Source organism: Doryrhamphus excisus, linkage group LG3 (genome assembly GCF_037039965.1).
Source record: "Doryrhamphus excisus strain RoL-2023G ecotype Guam linkage group LG3, RoL_Dexc_Guam_v1.1, whole genome shotgun sequence".
Taxonomy (NCBI): domain Eukaryota; kingdom Metazoa; phylum Chordata; class Actinopteri; order Syngnathiformes; family Syngnathidae; genus Doryrhamphus; species Doryrhamphus excisus.
The window spans coordinates 999,392-1,024,733 of NC_136359.1; the positions used below are offsets into that span (position 1 = coordinate 999,392).

General features: G+C 46.2%; 4 protein-coding genes and 5 non-coding genes across 12 annotated transcripts; 7 read left to right on the plus strand and 2 right to left on the minus strand.

Annotated features, from left to right (window-relative positions):
• The first annotated feature begins 658 nt into the window (after window positions 1-658).
• smarcb1a (SWI/SNF related BAF chromatin remodeling complex subunit B1a) lies at window positions 659-5,098 on the plus strand. Of its 2 annotated transcripts, XM_058070222.2 has the most exons (9): window positions 659-821; window positions 1,250-1,361; window positions 1,440-1,569; window positions 1,638-1,775; window positions 1,845-1,972; window positions 3,133-3,299; window positions 3,367-3,557; window positions 3,645-3,776; window positions 4,269-5,084. In XM_058070222.2, the coding sequence occupies exons 1-9, from the start codon at window positions 738-740 to the stop codon at window positions 4,306-4,308; spliced, it is 1,122 nt and encodes a 373-aa protein (XP_057926205.1). In that variant the 5' UTR covers window positions 659-737; the 3' UTR covers window positions 4,309-5,084. The 2 variants fall into 2 exon arrangements, with proteins under 2 accessions (XP_057926205.1, XP_078645549.1); XM_078789423.1 differs by having other exon boundaries at window positions 1,638-1,972; window positions 4,269-5,098.
• Window positions 5,099-5,302: 204 nt separating this feature from the next.
• Window positions 5,303-13,888, minus strand: mmp11a (matrix metallopeptidase 11a). Its single transcript, XM_058070217.2, has 8 exons — window positions 13,729-13,888; window positions 8,023-8,249; window positions 7,213-7,356; window positions 6,778-6,911; window positions 6,474-6,715; window positions 6,195-6,399; window positions 5,865-6,125; window positions 5,303-5,764 (listed from the first exon to the last, which is right to left on the minus strand). The coding sequence occupies exons 1-8, from the start codon at window positions 13,828-13,830 to the stop codon at window positions 5,646-5,648; spliced, it is 1,434 nt and encodes a 477-aa protein (XP_057926200.2). The 5' UTR covers window positions 13,831-13,888; the 3' UTR covers window positions 5,303-5,645.
• On the plus strand, window positions 7,843-22,439 carry LOC131127906 (uncharacterized). 3 transcript variants are annotated; one of them, XM_078789426.1, is made up of 6 exons: window positions 7,843-8,826; window positions 13,611-13,856; window positions 18,393-18,661; window positions 18,736-18,859; window positions 20,937-21,183; window positions 21,258-22,260. In XM_078789426.1, exons 3-6 carry the CDS (start codon window positions 18,439-18,441, stop codon window positions 21,258-21,260), a joined length of 597 nt encoding a protein of 198 aa, XP_078645552.1. In that variant the 5' UTR covers window positions 7,843-8,826; window positions 13,611-13,856; window positions 18,393-18,438; the 3' UTR covers window positions 21,261-22,260. The 3 variants fall into 3 exon arrangements, 2 of the variants coding, with proteins under 2 accessions (XP_078645552.1, XP_057926218.1); XR_013627139.1 differs by lacking the exons at window positions 7,843-8,826; window positions 13,611-13,856 and adding exons at window positions 17,655-18,019; window positions 22,311-22,439 and having other exon boundaries at window positions 21,258-22,234; XM_058070235.2 differs by lacking the exons at window positions 7,843-8,826; window positions 13,611-13,856 and adding an exon at window positions 17,655-18,019.
• Window positions 9,779-9,850, plus strand: trnae-cuc (transfer RNA glutamic acid (anticodon CUC)). The gene has a single exon. It is a non-coding gene; the product is annotated as a tRNA-Glu (tRNA).
• On the plus strand, window positions 10,162-10,233 carry trnae-cuc (transfer RNA glutamic acid (anticodon CUC)). Its single transcript has one exon. It is a non-coding gene; the product is annotated as a tRNA-Glu (tRNA).
• On the plus strand, window positions 10,494-10,565 carry trnae-cuc (transfer RNA glutamic acid (anticodon CUC)). The gene has a single exon. It is a non-coding gene; the product is annotated as a tRNA-Glu (tRNA).
• On the plus strand, window positions 10,826-10,897 carry trnae-cuc (transfer RNA glutamic acid (anticodon CUC)). Its single transcript has one exon. It is a non-coding gene; the product is annotated as a tRNA-Glu (tRNA).
• On the minus strand, window positions 11,122-11,194 carry trnaa-agc (transfer RNA alanine (anticodon AGC)). Its single transcript has one exon. It is a non-coding gene; the product is annotated as a tRNA-Ala (tRNA).
• gstt1a (glutathione S-transferase theta 1a) lies at window positions 22,402-25,022 on the plus strand. The gene is made up of 5 exons (XM_058070236.2): window positions 22,402-22,560; window positions 22,762-22,849; window positions 22,920-23,076; window positions 24,476-24,652; window positions 24,727-25,022. The coding sequence occupies exons 1-5, from the start codon at window positions 22,455-22,457 to the stop codon at window positions 24,925-24,927; spliced, it is 729 nt and encodes a 242-aa protein (XP_057926219.2). The 5' UTR covers window positions 22,402-22,454; the 3' UTR covers window positions 24,928-25,022.
• Window positions 25,023-25,342: the final 320 nt, after the last annotated feature.

The window sequence follows — 25,342 nt, forward strand, 5'->3', positions numbered from 1 at the left end:
TGTGGATTTTTTTTTAGCTGGCGTTTCCATGGTGATGAGGCCCCTGTGGTGCTCTGGTGTGTGTTTTGTTGCCCTCCGCCATGCTCGGGTGCCATTTTTCCATCGGAACTAACAAAAAGATAGACAACCTTTTTCTAACTTGCAGTCTCTTCTTTTAGTACTACCCCCCCCCCCCCCCCCCCCCCAGAACACAAGAATGAACACACACATCCCAGGTGATGTTTGATTTTATTTATTGATTTGTATATATGAGCTTTTCATTTGCATTGTACATTCCCTCCTCTCTTGGTTATAGATTAATATATTAATGTATATATGAATAAACATAAAAGTTTATAAAAGAATAAAACGTCTCTTTGTTGCCTATTTTTCCAGATCTGATTATTAAATTACATCAAGTGCTAGGTTTTTGGCTTAAGTTGACAATAAATAAATGAGTTAGTTAGCTTGCTAGCTCACGACTGTCTTGAATTGTGTAAACAAGAGTGTAAAGTTGACTATGAGGTGTTCTCTCATACCTGCGGGGCTCTAACAATGTTTAACGCCATATTTAGAAAGTCATTAACATGTTATTAAAATGTTTCTTATGCTAAGTAGAAAAACATCTGTAACCACTTCATCGATACAAAAGAGGGACAATGGTGGTATAACGGGTGCCTGACGTCATCACAGAGCGACGTGACTCCGCTGTGGTGAGCGCATGCGCGGTCACTCAGCTTTTGTTATTTGATTCCAGTATGGCGCTGAGCAAGACTTTTGGCCAAAAACCTGTCAAATTCCAGCTTGAGGAGGATGGGGATTTTTACATGATCGGATCTGAGGTTGGTGTACTTTAATTTGGATGTGTTTGCAATTTCAATTTGCTCTTAGTGAAGAAATCTTTTTGATTCCGGTTGTCGCGTCTTTTTTTTTTGCCGGCGGCTAGCTAGCATGCTAATGTTGCTACGGGAAAGTGAGGGAATAAAGATTCGGTCGTTTATTTGTAAGATATTGCCAATAGATTCCTGCTTAAAAGTCACTGGTTATATTAACTACATAGGTAAAACACGTTGTTAATATACGTGTTTTACTTGTGTTTTTTGAGCTAGCTGTGAATGTTTCAGCATCCCTGTGTTATTGCTATAGTGCTAATAGGAAGGCAGTACGCTCTTAAACATACATTTACTCATAATAATGGCTGCCTGAGGTCATTTATTTGTGATGGTATATGAAAACCCAAAGATAAGAAGTTTCTGTATGTGTGTTATAGGTGGGAAACTACTTGCGTATGTTCAGGGGCTCCCTGTATAAAAGATACCCATCGTTATGGAGGAAGCTGGCATCGGTAGAAGAGCGGAAGAAGATCGTGGAGTCTTCACATGGTGAGTAGGCCCACGGCGATGTGTGTGGACACCCTGCCGACCGTCGCTGTTGTCGCCCCCCCCCCCCCGCCCCTTCAGATCACGGCTACACCCAGCTGGCCACCAGCGTCACCCTGCTCAAAGCCTCAGAGGTGGAGGAGATCCTTGAAGGCAACGACGAGAAGTACAAAGCCGTGTCCATCAGCACCGAGCCTCCCGCCTACCTCAGGTAACCCGCCGTCTCCTTTGGGGGCCGTGCGGCCGTGCGTGAAGAGACGTGTTTGGTTCTGTCTGCAGGGAACAGAAGGCCAAGAGGAACAGCCAGTGGGTTCCCACGCTGCCAAACAGCTCCCACCACTTGGACGCCGTGCCGTGCTCCACCACCATCAACCGCAGCCGGCTGGGCCGGGACAAGAAGAGGACGTTCCCGCTGTGGTCAGTGGCGGGGGAGACGTCATGGATCCGCCGTCGTCTCTTGACGCTTTGCTCTCTCTTTCCGCTCAGCTTTGACGACCACGACCCGGCCGTCATCCACGAAAACGCCACTCAGTCCGAAGTCCTGGTGCCCATCCGCCTGGACATGGAGATCGAGGGACAGAAACTGAGAGACGCTTTCACCTGGAACATGAACGGTACGCCCTCTTTTCTAACTCCTGATGGGATGGAAAACATCCAAAACAGCAAATCATATTTGGTTAATTAGGTTCCAATATTTTGGGACATAATTATGAGAAGAAAAAAAACTGAAATCGGACAAAAAGCTGCAGTTTTACAAGAATAAAGTCAAAACATGAAGAGAAGAAAACATTTATGAGAAGAAATTCAATATCTAAGAAGAAAAAAAATAGTATTCTAAGGAGGAAAAAAGCTGTCATTTTAGGAGAATAAAGTCAAAATATTAAGAGAAAAAAGCCATGTTTTCAAGAGAAAAAAGCTGCAAATTTATGAGCATTAAGTCAAAATATTAAAAGGGAAAAAAGTCACATTTTAGGGAGAAAAAAGCTGCAGTTTTACCAGAATAAAGTCAAAATAGGAAGAGAAAAAAATCATATTTTAAGGAGAAAAAAGATGTAATTTTAGGAGAATAAAGTCAAAATATTTAGACAAATAAGTCATGTTTTAAAGAGAAAAAAAAGCTAAAAAAATTTGAGCATAGAGTCAAAATATTAAGAGTAAAAGCTGCAAGTTTACAAGAATAAAGTCAAAATATTAAGAGGAAAAATGTCACATTTTAAGGAAAAAAAAGCTGCAGTTTTACCAGAATAAAGTCAAACTATGAAGAAAAAAGTTTCAATTAAGTCAACATATTAAGAGAAAAAATATAATATTCTACGCAGAAAAAGCTGTAATTTTAAGAGAATAAAGTCAAAATATTAAGAGGGGAAATTTTAAGGGAAAAAAAAGCTGCAGTTTTACCAGAATAAAGTCAAAATATGAAAAAAAAAGTTTAAATCAAGTCAACACATGAAGAGAAAAAAAATCACATTCTAAGGAGAAAAAATGCTGTAATTTTAGGAGAATAAAGTCAAAATATTAAGAGAAAAAAAGTCATATTCTGAAGAGGGGAAAAAAGCTGCAAATTTATGAGGATTATGTCAAAATATTAAGAATAAAGTCAAAATATTAAGAGAAAAAAAGTCACATTTTAAGGAGAAAAAGCTGCAATTTTCCAAGAATAAAGTCAAAATATTAAGACCAAAAGTTCTAAGGAGGCGGCGCCCATGGTACTGGTGGCAGGGAGTGCAGGCCCCCCTCCAGGTTTCTTTGTAAGACGTTTTTTGCGTGCGTCCAGAGAAGCTGATGACGCCCGAGATGTTTGCGGAGATCTTGTGCGACGACCTGGACCTCAACCCCCTGGCCTTCGTGCCCGCCATCGCCTCGGCCATTCGCCAGCAGATCGAGTCCTACCCCACCGACAGCATCCTGGACGAGCAGACCGACCAGAGGGTCATCATCAAGGTAGGGCGCCGCGCCGGGACCCTTCCTCCGGGGCGCGCGACCCACCCCGCCCGTCTTCTCCTTGCAGCTCAACATCCACGTGGGCAACATCTCGCTGGTGGACCAGTTTGAGTGGGACATGTCCGAGAGGGAAAACTCCCCCGAGAAGTTCGCCTTGAAGCTGTGCTCCGAGCTGGGGCTGGGCGGCGAGTTCGTCACCACCATCGCCTACAGCATCCGCGGTCAGCTCAGCTGGCACCAGAGGACCTACGCCTTCAGGTACGCACGCTCACGTGCACGCTCACGTGCACGCTCCCGGCCGCCAGCTCACCTCCGACCCCCTCCACCCACCCCACCCCCGAGCAGCGAGAACCCCCTCCCCACCGTAGAAATCGCCATCAGGAACACGGGCGACGCCGACCAGTGGTGCCCCCTGCTGGAGACGCTGACCGACGCCGAGATGGAGAAGAAGATCAGAGACCAGGACAGGAACACCAGGTGGGCGTCGTCATGGCAACGCATCACTGCACCGACCTCCGATAACGTGCTTTTCATTTACTTTTTTATAATATAATAATATATTATAATATCATATCATCATTTTTTTATTATATAACCATTTATAATAAAAATCATAATATAATATATTTCAATAATTACAAATATTGAAGATGGAAAACATTTTTTTAGAGATTGTAGTTTAATCCATTTTATATCAATACATTTATCATAAATAATACATTTAAATCTTTTTCTTTAATAATAAATTTATTACATTTTTCTTTTTGGATTTGATGGAAATGACCAGAATAATAAATAAATATGAAAAAAATACATAAAAAAAAAATATATATATATATATATAAATATATTTTGTGTAAATCACAATTAGAGTATTTTTTCAAATATAAATATAATCCTAAATAATAATTGTGTATATATTTGATATGAATTAATGGCTGATGTTTGTGTCTCTGCTTGGTCTGCCAGGCGAATGAGGAGACTCGCCAACACGGCGCCGGCCTGGTAGGAGCTTCGTCATCCTCATCATCACCGTCATCATCATCCTCCTCCCCTCCCTACTGGAAGAAGATGGCTGGCACCAGCGATGCTTTATTAGGATTATTTTGGATTCTTATGGTCTTCTTTGTGCGTCGCCCTTGGCCTTGGGCGTGTCCTTGGCCTTGGGCGTGTCCTTGGCCTTGGGCGTGTCCTTGGCCTTGGGCGTGTCCTTGGCCTTGGCGTGTCCTTGGCCTTGGGCGTGTCCTTGGCCTTGGGCGTGTCCTTGGTGTGACCCCAGGAGAGGCCAAAGCAAGCGTGTCAGATAATATATTCTTCCTCTACGTGCCGCTTCTTGTCTTTTTCTACTTTTTTGTGATTGGTAGAAAAATAAAGGGAAGAGAAGAGGACGCCATGTTTTTTTTTCTTCTATGGTTAACGTGGATGTTTCTAAAATGGTTTTCTTACCATTCTTGGTTCTCTACAATCAGACCTTTTTAGCAGAATATTTCACCTTTTTTGTTGTTGTTTTTGCCAGGGTATTTTTTTCATTCCAATGATTAAAAAAAGTCAAAACAATACATTTTTTATATATTTTTATGATTCATGCCCGTACTAAAACTTCCCCCCAGCCTAATTAAAAATATCTGAAATATTTCAAGTGTATGCTAGTCAAATGACTATTTTTCCTCATCAAAACATTACCTTTTCCTCATCATTCCTTTTTTCTTTTTATTCCCTTTTCTACATTTTTGCTATTCTTTGTATCCGTTATTAAAGTCAAAATAATACATTTAAAATTGCACTTTTTTGTACAATTTTTTGTGAATGTTTTTGTAATATTTTTATTATTTTCTTTGATTTTTATTATTAATTCCTGTATGATAGGTCCTCCCCCCAATTAAAGAAAAGTATTTTCCCTCACAATGTTTATTCCAGTCAAATCATTTTTCTTGTAAAATTACTGATTTTTGCTTTTTAAAAAATTCCAATTATTAAAAAAAAATACAATAATTTTCCCCACACATTGCTCCAATTTTATTGAGGAGTTTTTATGTGAGTGCTTACATTGGAGTAAAAAAAACAATCAGGTACTTTATGTACAAGCGTATAAATATCATCATCATTATTATTGTGGAAGTGGTTAAGTAAGGACATGAAAATGTGGCGTGATGACAAACGGAGCGACTCGTCAGCGACCCGCACTGTCGAGTCGGAGGGAGTCCCTGAAGGCATCACACCGACCGTGTCTTCACAGCATTTACGCTCGGAGCCACGTCCCGTGCCCGCCCGGCTCGGCCGAGCGCCTGAGGAAGGACGGACGAGTCCCGAGGAGGAGGAAGAGGAAGGGGCGGTCCCACGTTCCCTTCACATGCTTCCGCAGCCAAAAAAGTCCACGCCCACGTAGCGGGGGTAGCCTTCCAGGGAGTTCATGCCCACCGGGTCGAACTTCCAGTACTGGCGTCCTCGGATGAAGTGGGCGTAGCCTGGTAGGCAGCAAACAGCTTCCTGTTAGCCCTTTCACAACAAAAGCCTCACCGAGGATGCAACTTGATGCTCTTTGATCTTGGAGGGGGCGGAGCTTACCGTAGGCGTCCCTGAAGGTGGCGTCCACGTCCGCGGGGATGCCGCCCCAGTCGGCCATGCTGCGGGGGTACGGCGAGTCCGGGCGGCTGTGGCGGGGGCTGAAGCGCCAGTAGCTTCCCGAGTGGAAGAGGTAGGTGTTGTAGTCGGGGTCGTGACCCCAACGCAGCGCCGCCTGGACGCCCGGCACCGACAGGCCCAAAGCCCGGACGGGCTCGGGCCCGCGCACCCGCATCTCGGCGTCGAACACCCAGTAGCTCTCACCTGGAGACACGCCACAACGTCAGCAAAGGCCCCGCCCCAGTGGGGGCGCATGCTCACGTGACGGGTCACCTCGGAAGAACCAAATGTTTCCGGCCTTGTCTTCGAAGGCGGCGTCGATGTTGTCCGGGATCCCCCTCCAGTGGCGGGACGCCAGGGCGGGGTAACCCTTCTCCAGGTGTCCGTCCCGGATCCGCCACACGTAGCCCGACTTGAAGAAGAAGAGCTCGCCGCGGATCACGGACGCCGCATCGAAGTCAGTCTGGCAGACGTCGGGCTGGCGAGGAGAGGAAGAGGGAGAGGTTGGAGACGGGACCGAGGGGGGGAGGACGCTGGTAGCCGTCTGCTCACATGAGGGACGATCTCGTTGGTCTCGGGGTCCGACGGAGGAGGCGGCGGGGGCGGCGTTGGCGGAGGCCGGACCCCGGGACGGGCGCCATAGAGATACTGGATGCCTCGCTTGTCGTCGTCGCTCAGCTTGAGCGGGTAGGAGAAGGAGTAGTAGGCGGACATGATGGCGCCCGGCTCGTCCGAGTGCAGGAGGCCCAGCACGTGTCCGAACTCGTGAGCCGCCACCTGGAGGAGGTCCGTGCCTGTCGCGCACGAGGGTGGGGGGTCAGCGCGGGACGGAGGATTTGTTTGGACTTCGGCTCACCCATGTGGTTGCCGAGCGTCCACGACTCGTCGTAGTCGAAGTGCATGTCGCCTTGGCGGTGCGTCTTGGGGAAGAAGGCGTGGGCGAGGATCCCGCCCGGGCCGTCGAAGGGGAGGCTGTCGCCGTGCCAGTACCTGCGGGCGCAACAAACAACGCGGCTAGCTAGCTAGCTGGCTGGCTAGCGGGCGCAACAAACAAACGCGACTAGCTAGCTAGCTGGCTAGCGGGCGCAAAAAACAAACGCAGCTAGCTAGCTGGCTAGCGGGCGCAACAAACAAACGCGGCTAGCTAGCTAGCTAGCTGTTTAGCGGGCGCAAAAAACAAACGCAGCTAGCTGGCTAGCGGACACAACAAACAAACGCGGCTAGCTAGCCGGCTAGCGGACACAACAAACAAACGCGGCTAACTATCCGGCTAGCTAGCTTAGCTCCCCACCTGGTGAAGTCGATGCGGATGTCGGCCTTGCCGCTGCGGACCTCGGTGAAGGTGAGCGGCGTCACATCGCTCCAGATCTTCAGGGCTTCCCGAAACACCCTCCGCACCTTCTCCTCGCCCATCTGCCACGGGAAACGCACGATCCTGCGTGGGACAACAACACCGCCATTTTTTTTTTTTACTACCAACCTCACCCTCAACTTCCAACACGGGTGTCCAACGTGTGGCCCGCATGCCGCTCTGGTAACATATCATTTCACTGATTAACCCAACAGTCTGTAGGCTTTTTACTAGAGTAAAGTCTGAATATTAATAATAAGTCATACATTTATGAGGAAAAAATAGCAAATAAGAATACAGTCGGACATTTATAAGTATATATATATATGATATAGTTGTATCTTGCCATACAGTATCCTTCATACGCTGTTTATGTTGTTTATGTTTGCAGGTGTGTACGTTTGCACACGGTCCCTTGCCAACCAGGAAGTAGTTGATCAACAGGACCTAAATGATGATGGAGTAGTTTCGGACTCCGGCTCTCCTTGAAGGGGAGCTGCGGATTCAATTAGACGGGAGTTCTTTTAGGAAGTCATCCATGTGGAGACAATCCATGGCACCCCCCCCCCCCCCCCCCCCGTCTGTCGTGCCAGAAAAATCCAGCCAGCATGTTAGCATCTGGGGGACGCCGGCCTCGTTGGGGCACATCAGCGGGTCAAAGCTTCATCACAGGCTTGACCCGGCGGACCCCCACCGGTGTACGAGCACCCCCTCGCCCCCGTAGGAAGAAGAACCCCCTTCCACCGGTACCTGTAGGTGAGGTCCGTCTTGTCCAGCCTTCCTCCGTAGAGGACGAAGCGTCTGTGGCGGTGCCGTCCCGGATAAAGAAGCTCCCTCTGGTTGGGATAGTCCGGAACGCCGCAGCGAGGACGCCTCCACGGGTTGGAGGTGTGGTTGGACGCGTCCTTCAGCATCTTGTCATGGACGTGAGGGAGTTTGGATCTCTTCTTGGAGTCCAGGAACTTGTCCGCATGGACCTGCGGGGACATGAGCTGTTGGTGAGGGACTGTGCCGGTTCCGTGTGGACCTGCTCCGGGAACCGTGAGGGATGGGTGGTAGGGTTCAGATTCAGGTTGGGGTTAAGTCTGCCGCATTAGCGAGCATCACAGTGGACTTAGCGGCCAAAGGCTGCTAAGCCGACCCAGAAGGAACCAGACTTTGAGGATCTGAAACCCGATGAGACGTTTAGACAAATGCAACAAATGACCCGCCCCCCCTGTCAATCATGTCCAAAGCGTGTCCGCACAAACTGGACGAACAAAAGAAAAGAAACCAAAGCCCCCCCTTCCCCCCCAGGTGTTATTTTATGGGGGTGGGTGAGGAGAGACGGACTGGCGGCTGGAGGGGCCCCAAAGACCAAGACTTAATGTCCACAAATGAAGTCCAGATGTCCGCCCCACTTCTAAAAGTCCAATTTCCTCCCTGCCAAGCATCAGCTTGTTAGCGTCCATGTTGGACTGTCGGCACGTGACGCCATCGACACCAAACAAAGACCTTCAGTAACGTCCCCGGCAGACCGGGACCGGCGCGGACCACCCGGGGACCCGCTAACGGGTACGCAGACCGGGACCAGCGCAGGCCACCCAATGACCCTTGTGTGCCTTACAGAGCTGTCTGACACGCCCCCCCCCCTCAATGTTGATCCATTCCTGACACGTTTCACCCCTGAGGTCAAAGTTCACCACCAACAACCACATCACAGCCAGCCAATCCCAGCTAACATATGTTGTCCTGAAAGCCAAGATGGGACGCTAACAAAGACGCTAACGTGGCCGCATGGGTGACTGGGCCAGGTTTTCCCACGCCCACGAGCAATTAGCACGTCACGTTCTGCTGAGTGAGCACGCCGCCTTGTCATGGTGTGATGTGCGAGCTCAGCGTTACGAGTAGCGACTGGATCCCAGGACGCCGTCTCACACCAACTATGCGGCGTAGGGCGAGTCGGCACAGGAACGGCGCCGCGAGGCCTCGGGTGGCCTCCAACCAGTCGGTCCATTCACTTAGGAAGTCCTAGCTAGGATCCTCCAGGGACTCCATGTGGGAGGATTAGGGTTGGTCTTTGGACCAGGGTTAGGGTATTTATGTCAGGCCCCCAATAAACTTGGGGTTAGGTTTGGGGGGTCTGGTTTGGGGTACCAGGGTTAGGGGTGGGATTATGGTTTGTGTTTGGGTTAAGACCTCAGGGTTGTAGAATTAGCTTTAGGACTGTAGTTGGGGTACCACAGGGCTTGGGTTTGGGGTACCAGGATTAGGGGTGGGATTATGGTTTGTTTGTTTAAAACAATACAGTCAGCTAGCATATTTCTGTATTTTTCTTTATTATTAGCATATTAGCTCTTAAACACGGGATTAGTGTTGGGTACTTGGGAACATTTAATCACGGACTGGGTTTCTTCACTATTACATGACTAGAGACTAGTCTAGACACTGCAGCCAGGGTTCAGGTTGGGGTATTTGGGGTCAAAGCGAAACCGTCACTGCCTTTCTGGGTACAGCTAGCACGCAGTCCCTGGTGGTCTAGTGGCTAGGATTCGGCGCTCTCACCGCCGCGGCCCGGGTTCGATTCCCGGTCAGGGAACTGACTTTTGGACAGGTTGTGATGGAGAATGCAGCCAGGACTTGGGTTTAGGGTTAGACCTAAGGCTGTTTTTGCTTTAGGGATGGGCATGGGTATTTGTCTGACACTGAGGGATAGATCCTGGACTCATTTCCAATCCCAACATCTCTTCTACAAAAAAACAAAGGATTCCTTGGAGAATGTGGGCATCGATCCCGCTACCTCTCACATGCTAAGCTAACCTTAACTACATTGGCAGAGAAGGTCCTGTCTCAGAACTATTTTGGTTCTTAGATTGAGTCAGTGCCTTTCTTGGTACAGCTTGCGTGCAGTCCCTGGTGGTCTAGTGGCTAGGATTCGGCGCTCTCACCGCCGCGGCCCGGGTTCGATTCCCGGTCAGGGAACTGACTTTTGGACAGGTTGTGACTGGAGAATGCAGTTCGGACTGGGTTTAGGGTTTGACCTGAGGCTGTTTTTTGGGGTTGGGATTGGGTTAGGGTTCTTCTACTAAAAAACAAAGGATTCCTTGGAGAATGCGGGCATCGATCCCTCTACCTCTCACATGCTAAGCTAACCTTAACTACTGTGACAGAGAAGATCCGGTCTCAGAACTATTTGGTTCTTAGCTTGAGTCAGTACCTTTCTTGGTACAGCTAGCGTGCAGTCCCTGGTGGTCTAGTGGCTAGGATTCGGCGCTCTCACCGCCGCGGCCCGGGTTCGATTCCCGGTCAGGGAACTGACTTTTGGACAGGTTGTGACTGGAGAATGCAGTTAGGACTGGGTTTAGGGTTTGACCTGAGGCTGTTTTTTGGGGTTGGGATTGGGTTAGGGTTCTTCTACTAAAAAACAAAGGATTCCTTGGAGAATGCGGGCATCGATCCCTCTACCTCTCACATGCTAAGCTAACCTTAACTACAGTGACAGAGAAGATCCTGTCTCAGAACTATTTGGTTCTTAGCTTGAGTCAGTACCTTTCTTGGTACAGCTAGCGTGCAGTCCCTGGTGGTCTAGTAGCTAGGATTCGGCGCTCTCACCGCCGCGGCCCGGGTTCGATTCCCGGTCAGGGAACTGACTTTTGGACAGGTTGTGATTGGAGATAAGATTTGTATAGGATTTGTCTTCGGCCTCGGACAAGGTACTCGACTGAGAATGCAGTCAGGACTGGGTTCAGCGTTAGACCTAAGGCTGTTTTGGGGTAGGGGTGGGTGTGGGTATTTGTCTGACACTGAGGGACAGATCCTGGACTCATTTCTGATCCCAACATCTCTTCTACAAAAAAACAAAGGACTCCTTGGAGAATGCGGGCATCGATCCCGCTACCTCTCGCATGCTAAGCGAGCGCTCTACCATTTGAGCTAATTCCCCTGCCTTGGCGAGCTCAGCAGGTCCAGTGTCAGAACTACTTTGGTTCTTTAGCTGGAGTACGTCAAAGCACTGTCACTGCCTTTCTGGGTACATCTAGTATGCAGTCCCTGGTGGTCTAGTGGCTAGGATTCGGCGCTCTCACCTTGGCCAGGGTTCGATTCCCGGTCAGGGAAGTCCCCTTTTGGGACACCTTGCTAGCATTGTTGCTAAGATAGTTAAAACATACTCGCAGCTAAGCCAACAGCACACAGTGAGACGTGTGTGAAAGGAGACACCATGTGTAGCCGAGCTGCTGACTGCTTGCTTGGCGTGCACGGGCATGCGCACGGATCTCTTTGTCAACGCGCCGTAGACACAACAAGTCGCTATGATAAGACACACGCTTCTCAGCTGGGAAAGAATGTCTACTCAAAAGTCATCTAGTCAACTTTTTTTATTTGTTTTTGGTTTATTAGCTAGTTTCTCATGTTATGACTCTTTTTAAAAAAGTTTTTTTTCAACTTTTTCAATATTTTGACTTTATTCTCATTGATCTTTTGTTGTTTTTCACATTGCTGCTGCTGTTCAACATTTTTCTTGGAAATTTTTGTCTCATAATATTATGACTTTATTCTCATAACTGCTAAAATGTTTCCCCAACCTTATTTTCTTTTTTTATTATTATTATTTCTTTTTATATTATTTTTAGATTTGAACTTTTACTTTGTATTGTGTTTCTTGTACTGTTATGACTCTTTTCAATTCTTTGCCGTACTTTGTCTAAAACAGAGTGGAAAATATTCCATTCCTGTGGAACAAGTAAGGCTATGGTCTGACAACGTTTAAAACTGATAGGAATGGAATATTTTCCACTCTGTTTTACACAAAGTATGACAGGACCAGAGGCAGATATCTATGGTAGATATGCACTTTGCCATACTTTGTGCAAAACAAAATGGAAAATATTCCATTCCTGTGGAACAAGTAGGAATGGAATATTTTCCACTCTGTTTTACACAAAGTACGGCTGGACCAGAGGCGAATATCTATGGTAGATATGCGCTTTGCCATACTTTGTGTAAAACAGAATGGAAAATATTCCATTCCTGTGGAACAAGTACTATGGCCTGACAGTGTTTAAAACTGATAGGAATGGAATATTTCCACACTGTTTTACACAAAGTATCTATGGTAGATTTTCCACTCTGTTTTACACAAAGTATCTATGGTAGATATGCGCTTTGCCATACTTTGTGTAAAACAGAATGGAAAATATTCCATTCCTGTGGAACAAGTACTATGGCCTGACAGTGTTTAAAACTGATAGGAATGGAATATTTCCACTCTGTTTTACACAAAGTATCTACGGTAGATATGCACTTTGCCATCTAAAACAAAGTGGAAAATATTCCATTCCTACCAGTTTTAAACATTGTCAGGCCATGGTCTTACTTGTCCCACACTAGATTTTCACTCTCCGGAGGGTGGCAAGTTAGTCTTCTTTGACAACACATCCCTGGTGGTCCAGTGGTTAGGATTCAGTGCCCAAGGTTAGATTCCCAGCCAGTTGTTTCTGTTTCTGCTATTATTTCTACTAAGAGCTGCCAAGCGCAAGCAGTTCCAAACTAGTCACGCCAACACCGCCCCCCACAGGCCAGTGTTACTTCCACTACATTCCCCAAGCTACATTCATCATCCGTCTAAAAGGAGCTTTAATTTGCAGTACAGTACACGCTGCGTTTATGCGCGCGTGTAAACAGGACATGTTTGTGTATTGAATATGTCCGAGTCACCAGAAAGCGGAAAGACGACACGCCGGGCGGGCGCGTGGAGAACGCCGCTTTTATGATGTTGTTGTCTTGAAGGCCTCTTATTACTACTTCCTGTCCTGCTGACAACACGACTCGGCAACACCGCACAACACAAACACCCTGCATACGCACACATACAAGTACACGCTCATACAGTACACTACACTGGGAGAAGTACAGTTCCTTGTTTATAGCGCTTAATTGGTTCCAGATATAGGATTCAAAAGGAATATTTTCATAGTCACAGCATAGAAAACCTGTTTATGACTTTGTAAACACGGCTTTTAACATCATTAGAGTCCTGTACACACAGAATAACACAACTAAAGTCACCTGTTATTCATTGTTTACATGCAACGCAATGGACTTGCTTGCTAGCTACAAGCTAGCAAGCCAACCTCCAATTTACTTCTTCCAAACTTATGGAACTAAACTCACCACTTCCACACCCGATGGGGGCAGAACTTGAAGTTAATGACTCAATTTTGTGTCATTACTGCCGCCTAGTGACCAGAATAGCACATACACCGGAGTCATTAGCGATTAATGGAGCTGCTTTACCTGCTAACGATGACGTCACAAGTGGGTAATTAGAGTGACGTGAGTGTCAATGATTATTCTTTCAGGACAATTTGATCGTATCGCTACAGCAGGACAAACAAAGATGGAGGTCAACACAACAAACAACACGCGTGGAGGTGGAGGAGCGTCAAAGTCCACAGAAGAAGAAGAAGAAACACTCACCGGCGTCGCTTTGAAAGAGCTGGCCGCGCGCACGCTGGGGGCCGCGCGCGTCCACGAAGGCGCGAAGAGGGCCAGGACGCACACGAGCGCACACGTCCTCATCGTGGCTCTGGGAGACTCTTTGTCAGGTCTGCTCTTTAAGTACTCCCTCTTTTCCTTTGTTCCTCTCTCTCTCTCTCTCTCTCTCTCTCTCTCTCTCTCTCTCTCTATCACACACACACTTTCCCCCACCACGTGACCGTTAACCCTCTGGTCGCCACACACACACCTGCACGGATAATACGTCTTGCTACGGCTAACATACACCTCCCCGCCAGCAGGGGTCGCCATTTGTCGCGCAGCACTCAAAGCTAGCTACACCACAGAACCACATTTCATTGACTATGCTACAAATGCTAACGTTCAATCATTGGCCATTTGGGCGTGGCAGCTAACCGGAAGTAGCTTTCCTTTAAAGCTATAACTAAATAGATTGTTTGTTATTTGTGCAGTACGTCGCTGTTTCACTCCATAATCGTGATAAACTGAAATGAAATGTACTTTGTTGTTGTTGTTCAGTCAGGACGTTAGCTTAGGAAGATGAACAAGCGCAGGCGTGTCCAAAGTGCGTCACAGGGGTCATTTGTGGCCCATTGTGTGTTTTATTGGTCCGCGACACACTCTAAAAAACACACTCTTTAAAAAAAACAACCCAAAAATTTGGAAAAAATGGAAAAAAAGGACAAAAAGCTGATAATGATAACTAATAATAACACAAAGCTTTGTTCTGAAATATATTTTTACAAAACATTTACAAAGAAAATTTGTACACACGAAAAAAAAGAATATTTTTTTTAAATATTGAAATTTGGTTACATATTTTTTAATAAAGCAAGACATAACCAAAAATATATATCACAACCTTTTTAAAACCAAATAAACAAACAAATAAAATTACAATATTTTCACAAAAAGTCTGTATTTTGTTCACAAAAAATTACTGTTTAAAAAAAATAAAACATTTTATCCCCAAAAATATTTTTTTAAACAATATTGATGTTGCATTTTTATGTGATAAAAAATAAACATACTTTGCTGGCGTTCAGTCAGAATGTTAGCTTAGCAATATGGCAGCTAACCGCCAGTTGAGCCATCAGAAGTCACAGAAAGCATAAAAAAATTAAAACATCAATCAGGATGTTAGCTTAGCTTGATTAGCAAACATTTGAACGGTGTGGCTAACAGGAAGTAGCTGTCTTTGACACACAAATCTGCTAGTTTTGTTGTTAAAAGGCATCGAAAACAACACGAACGAAACATTGTTACATTTGTACTAAGTTGCCGTTTCACTTGATAGATGACATAAAGGTAAATGTACATCAATCAGGACGTTAGCTTAGCTTGACGACCGAGCATTTGGACGCTGTGGCTAACAGGAAGTAGCTTTCTTTGACACGCAAATGTTGTAAATAATGCGGAAGTTTGTGTGGGATAAATGTGGTCGAAAGGAGGACGCTTTGAGTTAATTACAGCGCTCGCAGGGCAGAGGTTTTCATGCTCGCACCCGGCTGGCTTTGCAAAGGCGGCGCCAGAAGTGCAGACCGTGGACCACATCAGGCCCGGCTTGTCACACGTGCGCTTTACGAGGACCCCAAATCAGCAGTTAGAGTCCACTAAAAACGCGGAAAAGTGCAACGTCGGCTGATTCCCGGTGCTGCTCGTCGTCATCACACACAAACGTTTTGGTTTTTTTACGAGCGTGGAAGCGGGCCAGCCCTCGACAGAGGATCTCAATTAGGGCCGTCATCCCAGTCCAGTAAATACGGCGTGACACGACTCAGACTTGCTGACAGCGGGACGGAGAAACAAAGCAGAAGGCTTGGAAAAGTCACGCTAGCTCGAGGCCGCAAACCACAGCAAAGACCTGATGCGCTTCCTTTACCCGCCACCTGGGGCCGGGTGACACCCCCCTCCCCACCAAGTCATACATTTATGGGAATAAAACCATACATTTAGGAGAAAAAAAATCATAATATTACCAGAAAAAAGTCTGATTATTAAAAGAATAAAGTCGTAATTTTATGTGGAAAAATATGTAATATTATATGAATAAAGTCATACATTTTAGAAAAAGAAATACAGCAGAAATGAAAAAAAAACATTGAAATTTTACAAGAATGAAGTCAAAAAACAAAGAGAAAAAAAATGCATTCAATTGAGGAAAAAAATAGCAATTTTATGACATTTAATATTAAGAGGAAAAATTATTTTAGTAGCATGGGGTTGGAATATTTTAAACAAACAAACCAAAAAACAAAATAAAGCTTATACATTTTTGGAAAATGAGGTTAGGGGAAAAAGCTGTAATATTATGGGAATAAATTCAAAATATATTCAATAAGAAAGAGGAAATAGTTGGAAAAATAGAGGAAATATTAGGAAAAATTATTGTGATTTTATTAGCATGAGGTTAAAATATGAAATAATAATACAATAAACAAAACAGCAAAACAAATAAAGCTGCCTTCAGCGCTTCGTCTTGTTTTTCCTAATTTGTGGCCTCCAAAGTCTGAACTTTGCCCCCCCCCCCCCCAATCCCGTTAGCTGGGCTCCCGACTCATAAAAGATGCAATGTGGGCAACTGCGACCTCTGCTGACACGCCTTGTAATTACACCTTTTCCTGCTGCTCCCTGAAGAAAAGCTGTCACCCTTAAATACCCTTAGAGCCCTCTCGACAGCAAATAACACCCCTATAGTCACTATTACACTTCTATTAGCCATCATAGTAGATTTTGGAGTGGCCAATTAACATAGTTTTTGGAATGTAAGACATTGAAAACCTGTTTACAACCTTCTAAATACATTTCTTTACCTTATTAGAGTCTTCTAGACATGAAACAACACCCCTATAGTCACCTTTACACTCATATTACTTAATATAGTGGACGTATAAAGAGAAGATAATACATACAGAACATAGAAAACCTGTTTAGGACCTTCTAAATATGCTTTGAACATTATTAGAGCCCTCTAGACATGAAATAACACCCCTATAGTCACCTTTACACTCCTATTACCCAATATAGTAGACATAAGAGAAAATAAGACATAGAAAACCTGGTCATTACCACCTTCTAAACATGTTTAACATTACTAGAGACCTGTAGACATGAAATAACACCCCTATAGTCACCTTTAAACTCCTATTACCTATCATAGAAGACATAATAAAAGACAATAAGACATTAAGAGAAAATAAGACATGTAATATAAGAGAAAACCTAGACATAGAAGACAAACAAAACCTGTTTACTACCTTCAAAATTCATTTTTTTTACATTAGAGCCCTCTAGACATAAAATAACACCCCTATAGTCACCTTTACAATCCTATTATCCATCATAGAAGACATAATAAGAGAAAATAAGACATGTAATGCATAGAAAACTTAGACATAGACGACTAATCCTGTTTACTACCTTCTAAATCAAATTTTTGACATTGTTAGAGCCCTCTAGACATGAAATAACACCCCTATAGTCACCATTACGCTCCTATTATCCAATATTTATTTCCATAAAATTATACCTTGTTCTTTCTAATTCTGTACTGGTAAAAAGCTGTGACAGGATGTCAGACAAACAAATTATATTTTTTTCTGGCTTCAAAATGAGGTCCAAAAACAAGCGTGAAGGTCAGCGGTGCGTATGAATCACATTTTTATACCTGATTTATTGATATTGCAGCCACATAAATGCCTATATAAAGTTCCAGTGGATACTGTTATTATTTTACGACAGTAGTTATTAGCACGTGTGTCAGATGGATTCAAGATTGATTTGCGTTGCAAAGTCTAAAAGTCGGATTGCGTCATTCGGCGTGATCACGTGACACAGACGTCCATGACACAGCGAGGACGCCGTTGTCGCCCTCTGCTGGCGATCACCGGAACTGGAATTACACCGATGACAAAAAGAATGATTCCTGACGTGTGGTATTTGTGATTCAAAACCGTGACGTCACAGAACACCTTGATATTTGCAATTAGAGCGACCGACGTGAGCACCAGCGGTGCTTTTGTTCAATTTACAAACGCCACCGAGTCGAGTGTTTGGGGGAACGTGATTTGACGAGCCGCACCTGAACGCAGCACGGCCGCATCTGGCGCTGCCGTTGAACATTTGGAAATAGCGAACATTAATAAAAGTGTGAAATAAACATGGCGAACGTGGCGGAGGAAATAGCCGAGCTTTTAGACACCGACAAGCTGTATCTGACTCAAATTCGCCACTTGGAGGATGAGCTGGATAAGTAAGTTGGATGCCCACACCGCTATGGCTAGCTAGCTAGCTAGCTTGTGTTGTTATGAAACCGCTAATACCGATATGAGCTAATTTTTGCCTTATTTGATCGCATAAGCTGTCAAAGGCAAGTAAACAATGAGCAGTTAGCATTGGCAATGGTGTAGAAGCGCAGTGGGAACAAAAGCACGGAAGGAGGAATGCAGCAGACACTTTTATTTTCGTCGCTCGTCTCTCCACTCATTTCTAACAAGCTACCTAAACACACACTTCCGGCCTTCAAAATAACAGCACATCCTGTTTGGGGGGTACCAAAGTAAGGGCGTCACATAAATAGCTTACACTAGCATTAGCACGCTAAAGTGGTGCGTTGACGTTGGCAGGTGCCAGGCCAAGTGCACCGACCTGGAGACCCAGGTTCTGGATCTGATGCTGGAGCAGCGGGCGCTGAGGAAGGACAAGGACGATGTGACCAGGTATCTGAAGCGGGCGCTGGACACCAAGGACAAGAAGGTGGAGATGCTGATGGAGCAGGTGGAGAGGCAGCAGGAGGTGGCCGAGCAGGACAAGGAGACCATGGAGCAGCTCAACAAGCAGCTGGAGCAGCTGGAGGATCGCATCACGCACCTCAACGCCGAGATCGACGCGCAAGGTGAGGGCCGCCGCCGCCGCCATTGTCCCTCCTGGTCGGGAACCCCTCCCCCATCTTGCCTTGTCGTCCCCCAGCGGGACAGCTGGAGACGCAGGCGGGACAGCTGGTGGCTCTGGAGGAGAAGCTGGTCCAGCAGAAGAAGCAGCAGGAGAACGCCATGCAGAAGCTCAAGGAGGAGGCCCAGAGAGACAAGACCAAGTAACTTCTCAGACGCTACGTGACACACTACATGACCCAGGATGACGTTATGTGACACACTACATGACACTATATGAGCCAGGATGACGTTACGTGACACACTACATGACACTACATGACCCAGGATGACGTTACGTGACACACTACATGACACTACATGACCCAGGATGACGTTACGTGACACACTACATGACACTATATGAGCCAGGATGATGTTACGTGACACACTACATCACACTATATGAGCCAGGATGACGTTACGTGACACACTACATGACACTATATGACCCAGGATGACGTTACGTGACACACTACATGACACTACATGAGCCAGGTTGACGCTACGTGACACACTACATGACACTACATGACCCAGGATGACGTTACGTGACACACTACATGACACTACATGACCCAGGATGACGTTACGTGACACACTACATGACACTACATGACCCAGGATGACGTTACGTGACACACTACATGACACTATATGAGCCAGGATGATGTTACGTGACACACTACATGACACTATATGAGCCAGGATGATGTTACGTGACACACTACATCACACTATATGAGCCAGGATGACGCTACGTGACACACTACATCACACTATATGAGCCAGGATAATGTTACGTGATACACTACATGACACTATATGAGCCAGGATGATGCTACGTGACACACTACATGACATATGAACCAGGTTGACGTTACATGACACACTACATGACACTATATGAGCCAGGATGACGTTACGTGACACACTACATGGCACTATATGAGCCAGGTTGACGCTATGTGACACACTACATGACACTATATCAGCCAGGATGACTCTACGTGACACACTACATGACACTATATGAGCCAGGATGACTCTATGTGACACACGACATGACACTATATGAGCCAGGATGACTCTACGTGACACACTACATGACGCTGTATGAGCCAGGATGACGTTACGTGACACACTACATGACATGACACTACATGAGCCAGGATTACACTACGTGACACACTACATGACACTATATGAGCCAGGATGACGCTACGTGACACACTACATGACACTATATGAGCCAGGATGACGCTACGTGACACACTACATGACACTATATGAGCCAGGATGACGTTACGTGACACACTACATGGCACTATATGAGCCAGGTTGACGCTACGTGACACACTACATCACACTATATGAGCCAGGATGACGCTACGTGGCACACTACATCACACTATATGAGCCAGGATAATGTTACGTGATACACTACATGACACTATATGAGCCAGGATGATGCTACGTGACACACTACATGACATGACATATGAACCAGGTTGATGTTACATGACACACTACATGACACTATATGAGCCAGGATGACGTTACGTGACACACTACATGGCACTATATGAGCCAGGTTGACACTACGTGACACACTACATGACACTATATCAGCCAGGATGACTCTACGTGACACACTACATGACACTACATGAGCCAGGATGACTCTATGTGACACACGACATGACACTATATGAGCCAGGATGACTCTACGTGACACACTACATGACGCTGTATGAGCCAGGATGACGTTACGTGACACTACATGACATGACACTACATGAGCCAGGATTACACTACGTGACACACTACATGACACTATATGAGCCAGGATGACGCTACGTGACACACTACATGACACTATATGAGCCAGGATGACGCTATGTGACACACTACATGACACTATATGAGCCAGGATGACGCTACGTGACACACTGTATGAGCCAGGATGATGCTACGTGACACACTACATGACATGACATATGAACCAGGTTGACGTTACGTGACACACTACATGACACTATATGAGCCAGGATGACGTTACGTGACACACTACATGGCACTATATGAGCCAGGTTGACGCTACGTGACACACTACATGACACTATATCAGCCAGAATGACGCTACGTGACACACTACATGACGCTATATCAGCCAGGATGACTCTACGTGACACACTACACGATGTAAGTGAAGCGTCTGTGCTCTGCCTGACCACTTAGCATGATCGCCGAGACGATGAAGAACATGGAGGTGGTGTTCGAGGACAAGATGTGCAAGATGCTGGAGGAGGAGAGGACTCAGAACAGCAAGAAGCTGAAGCAGCTGCAGATGATGCTGCTGGAGAACACCACGCTGTGGCAGGAGAAGGACGTCATGGCCAAGAGGGAGCTGGAGCTCAGCTGCGAGGTGAGCCGCCTGGAGGACGAGCTCACCAAGAAGCCTCGCAGGAAGCTCATCCGTAGGAAGGTAAGACCACCAAAACCCCGAAGAGTCCAAACGCGGCCTGAAGGTTAACGTTGCACGTCGTGTCCATGTGACAGTGAGCGGAGAGGACGGCCATTCCTCGTGGAACCTCAGGTCTTCCATGCGGCTCCTTGGACATCAACTGCAGTGGCTTCTTTTGCCCACAGTGGCCGCTAATGAGCAAACGTTTGACTCTTGTGTGTCCTTATCACGGGTTCAAAGGTCGATACACTCGGGGAGCATCCGGATTTGAACCACAGACCTATCGATCTGCAGTCAAACACACCTCCATGAAGACAAACATCAGCTGACTCGTCACATGATGTGCTCACCAGTTCTTCCTCCCCTTTAATTCCCTGGAGGACATGACTATTTCCTCAGCTTGCAGTGCATGCCAGGACACTTTGTCCTCACTGACTGTGGGTGTGTTTTTGTGTGTGTGGGGGGGGGGGGGGGGGCTGTGCAACACTGATGTTTTTGTTAAAGAAATGGGTCAAAGGTTGCTTTCCCAACACTGATTTTAAACAAAACCGGGTTTTATTTGTTTTTCATATTCACGTCACAACAAACCGCATGCCCTGGTGAAGAGTAATACTCACGCCAGGCCGGTAGGTGGCGACGTGCCTTTGTGTAGAAACGCTATTCCTAGTTGTAGCGGTTCTAACAATAACACTTTGAAACGGACGACATTTTATTGTGGCGGTTTTGATAAGCCAATTAGATGTAGAAATAGTTAGAGCAACGAGTAACCGTACAAACGTATATGTTTACATGTGTTTTGTCACCGAAGACGTGCCGTACATTCTAAGATGGCGGCGTTGCTGCCGTAACAAAAATACCAAACAAGAGAAACAATACTAATATAAGCAATTTGGTTTCAATTTGACCCAGAAATAGCAACTAAAGGACTAAAGCAGGAAATATGGATACTCAGACACACAGACTTGTGGTGTTTGGTCCCTGAAGGCGAACGTACATTTCAGATAATGGCGGCGTTGCAGTTTGGCTAGTTGGTAGTGGGGCGTTTGAAAGTCACGTGACCCCCGGAACTACAGCTGCTGTATTAAATGACGATCAAGATTTAAAGTCTAGTCACGCGAGGGTCACGTGAGGTTTTTTTTTTTTAAAAGGGAACTCTTCAGAAGAGATCCCGCTCAACAGTGTTGGACTGGTCTAGTAGGCGGGGCCCGTGTGGTCACGTGTGATGTGTCCAGGCGGACTAGACAGACTTGAGCAGTCAGCCCGGAGCGTCGTGAAGGTGCCGTACGGCCGTCATGGAGCTCTATCTGGACCTGCGCTCTCAGCCCTGCCGCTCCTTGTTCATGTTCGCCAAAGCCGCCAACATCCGGTTTGACTTTAAACTGGTCGACCTGGCCCAAGGTACGTGCACGTGCAATGAAGACCTTCTCGAAATAAAACTGCAAAAAGTCACTTCCGCTTTCTCCTGCTTACGCTTCTGCTGTCATGCATGAAACTTTAGTAACTTTACATTTCTAATGTCAACTTTAGAATACTGATTAAAGTGTGAAAGGGTGTGGCGAGGTCAAAGGTTGACTGTGCGCGTGCGTGTGCGTGTATCAGGGCAGCAATTCGACGAGGACTTTGTGAAGCTGAGCCCAGTAAAGAAAGTTCCGGTCATGAAGGATGGCGATTTTGTTCTAACTGAGAGGTACCAGATAGTCTTCGTGCGCACTTCCTGTGTTGGAGCCCCGCCCCCTAATGTATCCAATCGTCGGCAGCGTCGCCATCCTGCAGTACCTGGTCCAGAAACACGCCTCCTCGCTGGCGGACCACTGGTACCCCGCCGACCTCCGTCAGCGGGCGCGGGTCAATGAGTACCTCTCCTGGCAGCAGATGAACCTGCGAGCTCACGGGTCAAAGGTCTTCATGCTCAGGGTGAGCCCCGCCCCCTCTGGCTGAACAATGACGTCATGTTGCCTAGCGATGCCTGTGTATTCATTGGGATGCAGAATACTGCAGGAGCAAGTATTAAGCTATATGACACTACATGAGGCTACGTGACATACTGCATGACACTAGATGATGTACTACATGACCAAGTATAAGGCTATGTGAAATACTACATGACACTAGATGATGTACTACATGACCAAGTATAAGGCTATGTGAAATACTACATGACACTAGATGATGTACTACATGACCAAGTATAAGGCTATGTGAAATACTACATGACACTAGATGATGTACTAGACCAAGTATAAGGCTATGTGAAATACTACATGACACTAGATGATGTACTAGACCAAGTATAAGGCTATGTGAAATACTACATGACACCAGATGATGTGCTACATGACCAAGTATGAGGCTACGTGACATACTACATGGCCAAGTATAAGACTACGTGACATACTACATGACACTAAGTGATGTACTACATGACCAAGTATAAGGCCACATGACATACTACATGACCAAGTATGAGGCTACGTGACATACTACATGACACTAGATGTACTACATGACCAAGTATGAGCCTACGTGACATACTACATGACAGTAGATGATGTACTACATGACTAAGTATAAGCCCACATGACATACTACATGACACTAGGTGATGTACTACATGACCAAGTGTCAGGCTATGTGACACACTACATGAGGATAAGGCTACGTGACATACTACATGACACTAGGTGATGTACTACATGACCAAGTGTCAGGCTATGTGACACACTACATGAGTATGAGGCTACGTGACATACTACATGACACTAGGTGATGTACTACATGACCAAGTGTCAGGCTATGTGACACACTACATGAGGATAAGCCCACATGACATACTACATGACACTAGGTGATGTACTACATGACCAAGTGTCAGGGTATGTGACACACTACATGAGGATAAGGCTACGTGACATACTACATGACACTAGGTGATGTACTACATGACCAAGTATAAGGCTATGTGACACACTACATGAGTATAGGGCTATGTGACATACTACATGAGTATGAGGCTATGTGACGTACTACATGAGTATAGGGCTATGTGACACACTACATGAGTATGAGGCTACGTGACATACTACATGACACTAGGTGATGTACTACATGACCAAGTATAAGGCTATGTGACACACTACATGAGTATGAGGCTACGTGACATACTACATGACACTAGGTGATGTACTACATGACCAAGTATAAGGCTATGTGACACACTACATGAGTATAGGGCTATGTGACATACTACATGAGTATGAGGCTACGTGACATACTACATGGGCCGTGTGACGAGGAGACATGCTGTCCCGTGTAGACCATGTACCCGATGGTCATGGGACAGGAGGTCCCCAAGGAAAAGATGGCCGACGCCGTGGAAGATCTCAACCAGTCTTTGGACCTGCTGGAGCAGAAGTTCCTCCACAACCGATCCTTCATTGTGGGCGAGCGGATCTCCCTGGCCGACCTGGTGGCTTACGCAGAAATCCTGCAGGTGACGTAGTGTTACCATGACAACAAGCTGGTCACCTCACCGTGGCGCTAACAGTCCAAATGGTGTCTCGCCAGCCCGTCGGGAGCGGCCTGGACGTGTTTGCGGCCCGTCCCAAGCTGGCGGCGTGGCGGGATGGCGTCAAGGAGGTGCTGGGACCGGCGCTGCTCCAGGAAACCGACGAGGCCATCATGGCGTTCGGAAGTCTGTCGCAACCGCTGGAGATGAGCGAGGGGATGAAAGTCTTCAAAGCCAAGTTCACCAAGATGTTTTCCTGAGGGCCGCCGTCGCCGTTGCCGTCGCCGCCAACCGTGTCCATCGCCAAACAACTCACGTCATAAAATGGTGTTAATAAACACTTGCATGAACCACGCATGTGCTCTGCTAGATCGAACATAACACAACAATAAAATTACAAATATAAAATTATGAAATATTACACCAAATATTTCTTACTGAGCTGCATGTCAAATTATTTTCTAATGTAAAATCCAACATATTTTTTTATTATTCAAATGGCTTGACGTATATGTTCGACATGCATTGACATTGCAATCATCACAACAAAACCCGTTTGTATTGCCGTTTCGTTCTCGAACGACCCATCAGACTGCTTCACACTCAAGATGAGGCGACACTGCTATCTAGTGGACGTCGGTTGTAATTACACCAAACAAACATTGTCTTTAAAGT

Excerpts from the sequence above, each read along its gene's own strand:
- mmp11a (XM_058070217.2), bottom strand. The coding sequence starts at position 13,830 with ATGAGGACGTGTGCGCTCGTGTGCGTCCTGGCCCTCTTCGCGCCTTCG. Across the intron at positions 6,400-6,473 it reads CCAACGAGATCGTCCCTCAT|CCCGACGTCTGCCAGACTGA; the intron begins GTGAGCAGACGG and ends TCTCCTCGCCAG. Across the intron at positions 6,126-6,194 it reads AAACATTTGGTTCTTCCGAG|GTGAGAGCTACTGGGTGTTC; the intron begins GTGACCCGTCAC and ends GCGTGTCTCCAG.
- smarcb1a (XM_078789423.1), top strand. The coding sequence starts at position 738 with ATGGCGCTGAGCAAGACTTTTGGCCAAAAACCTGTCAAATTCCAGCTT. Across the intron at positions 822-1,249 it reads TTTACATGATCGGATCTGAG|GTGGGAAACTACTTGCGTAT; the intron begins GTTGGTGTACTT and ends TGTGTGTTATAG. Across the intron at positions 1,362-1,439 it reads GATCGTGGAGTCTTCACATG|ATCACGGCTACACCCAGCTG; the intron begins GTGAGTAGGCCC and ends CCGCCCCTTCAG.
- LOC131127906 (XM_058070235.2), top strand. The coding sequence starts at position 17,928 with ATGGCGAACGTGGCGGAGGAAATAGCCGAGCTTTTAGACACCGACAAG. Across the intron at positions 18,662-18,735 it reads CGCCGAGATCGACGCGCAAG|CGGGACAGCTGGAGACGCAG; the intron begins GTGAGGGCCGCC and ends GTCGTCCCCCAG. Across the intron at positions 18,860-20,936 it reads GCCCAGAGAGACAAGACCAA|CATGATCGCCGAGACGATGA; the intron begins GTAACTTCTCAG and ends CTGACCACTTAG.
- gstt1a (XM_058070236.2), top strand. The coding sequence starts at position 22,455 with ATGGAGCTCTATCTGGACCTGCGCTCTCAGCCCTGCCGCTCCTTGTTC. Across the intron at positions 22,561-22,761 it reads ACTGGTCGACCTGGCCCAAG|GGCAGCAATTCGACGAGGAC; the intron begins GTACGTGCACGT and ends TGCGTGTATCAG. Across the intron at positions 22,850-22,919 it reads GATTTTGTTCTAACTGAGAG|CGTCGCCATCCTGCAGTACC; the intron begins GTACCAGATAGT and ends AATCGTCGGCAG.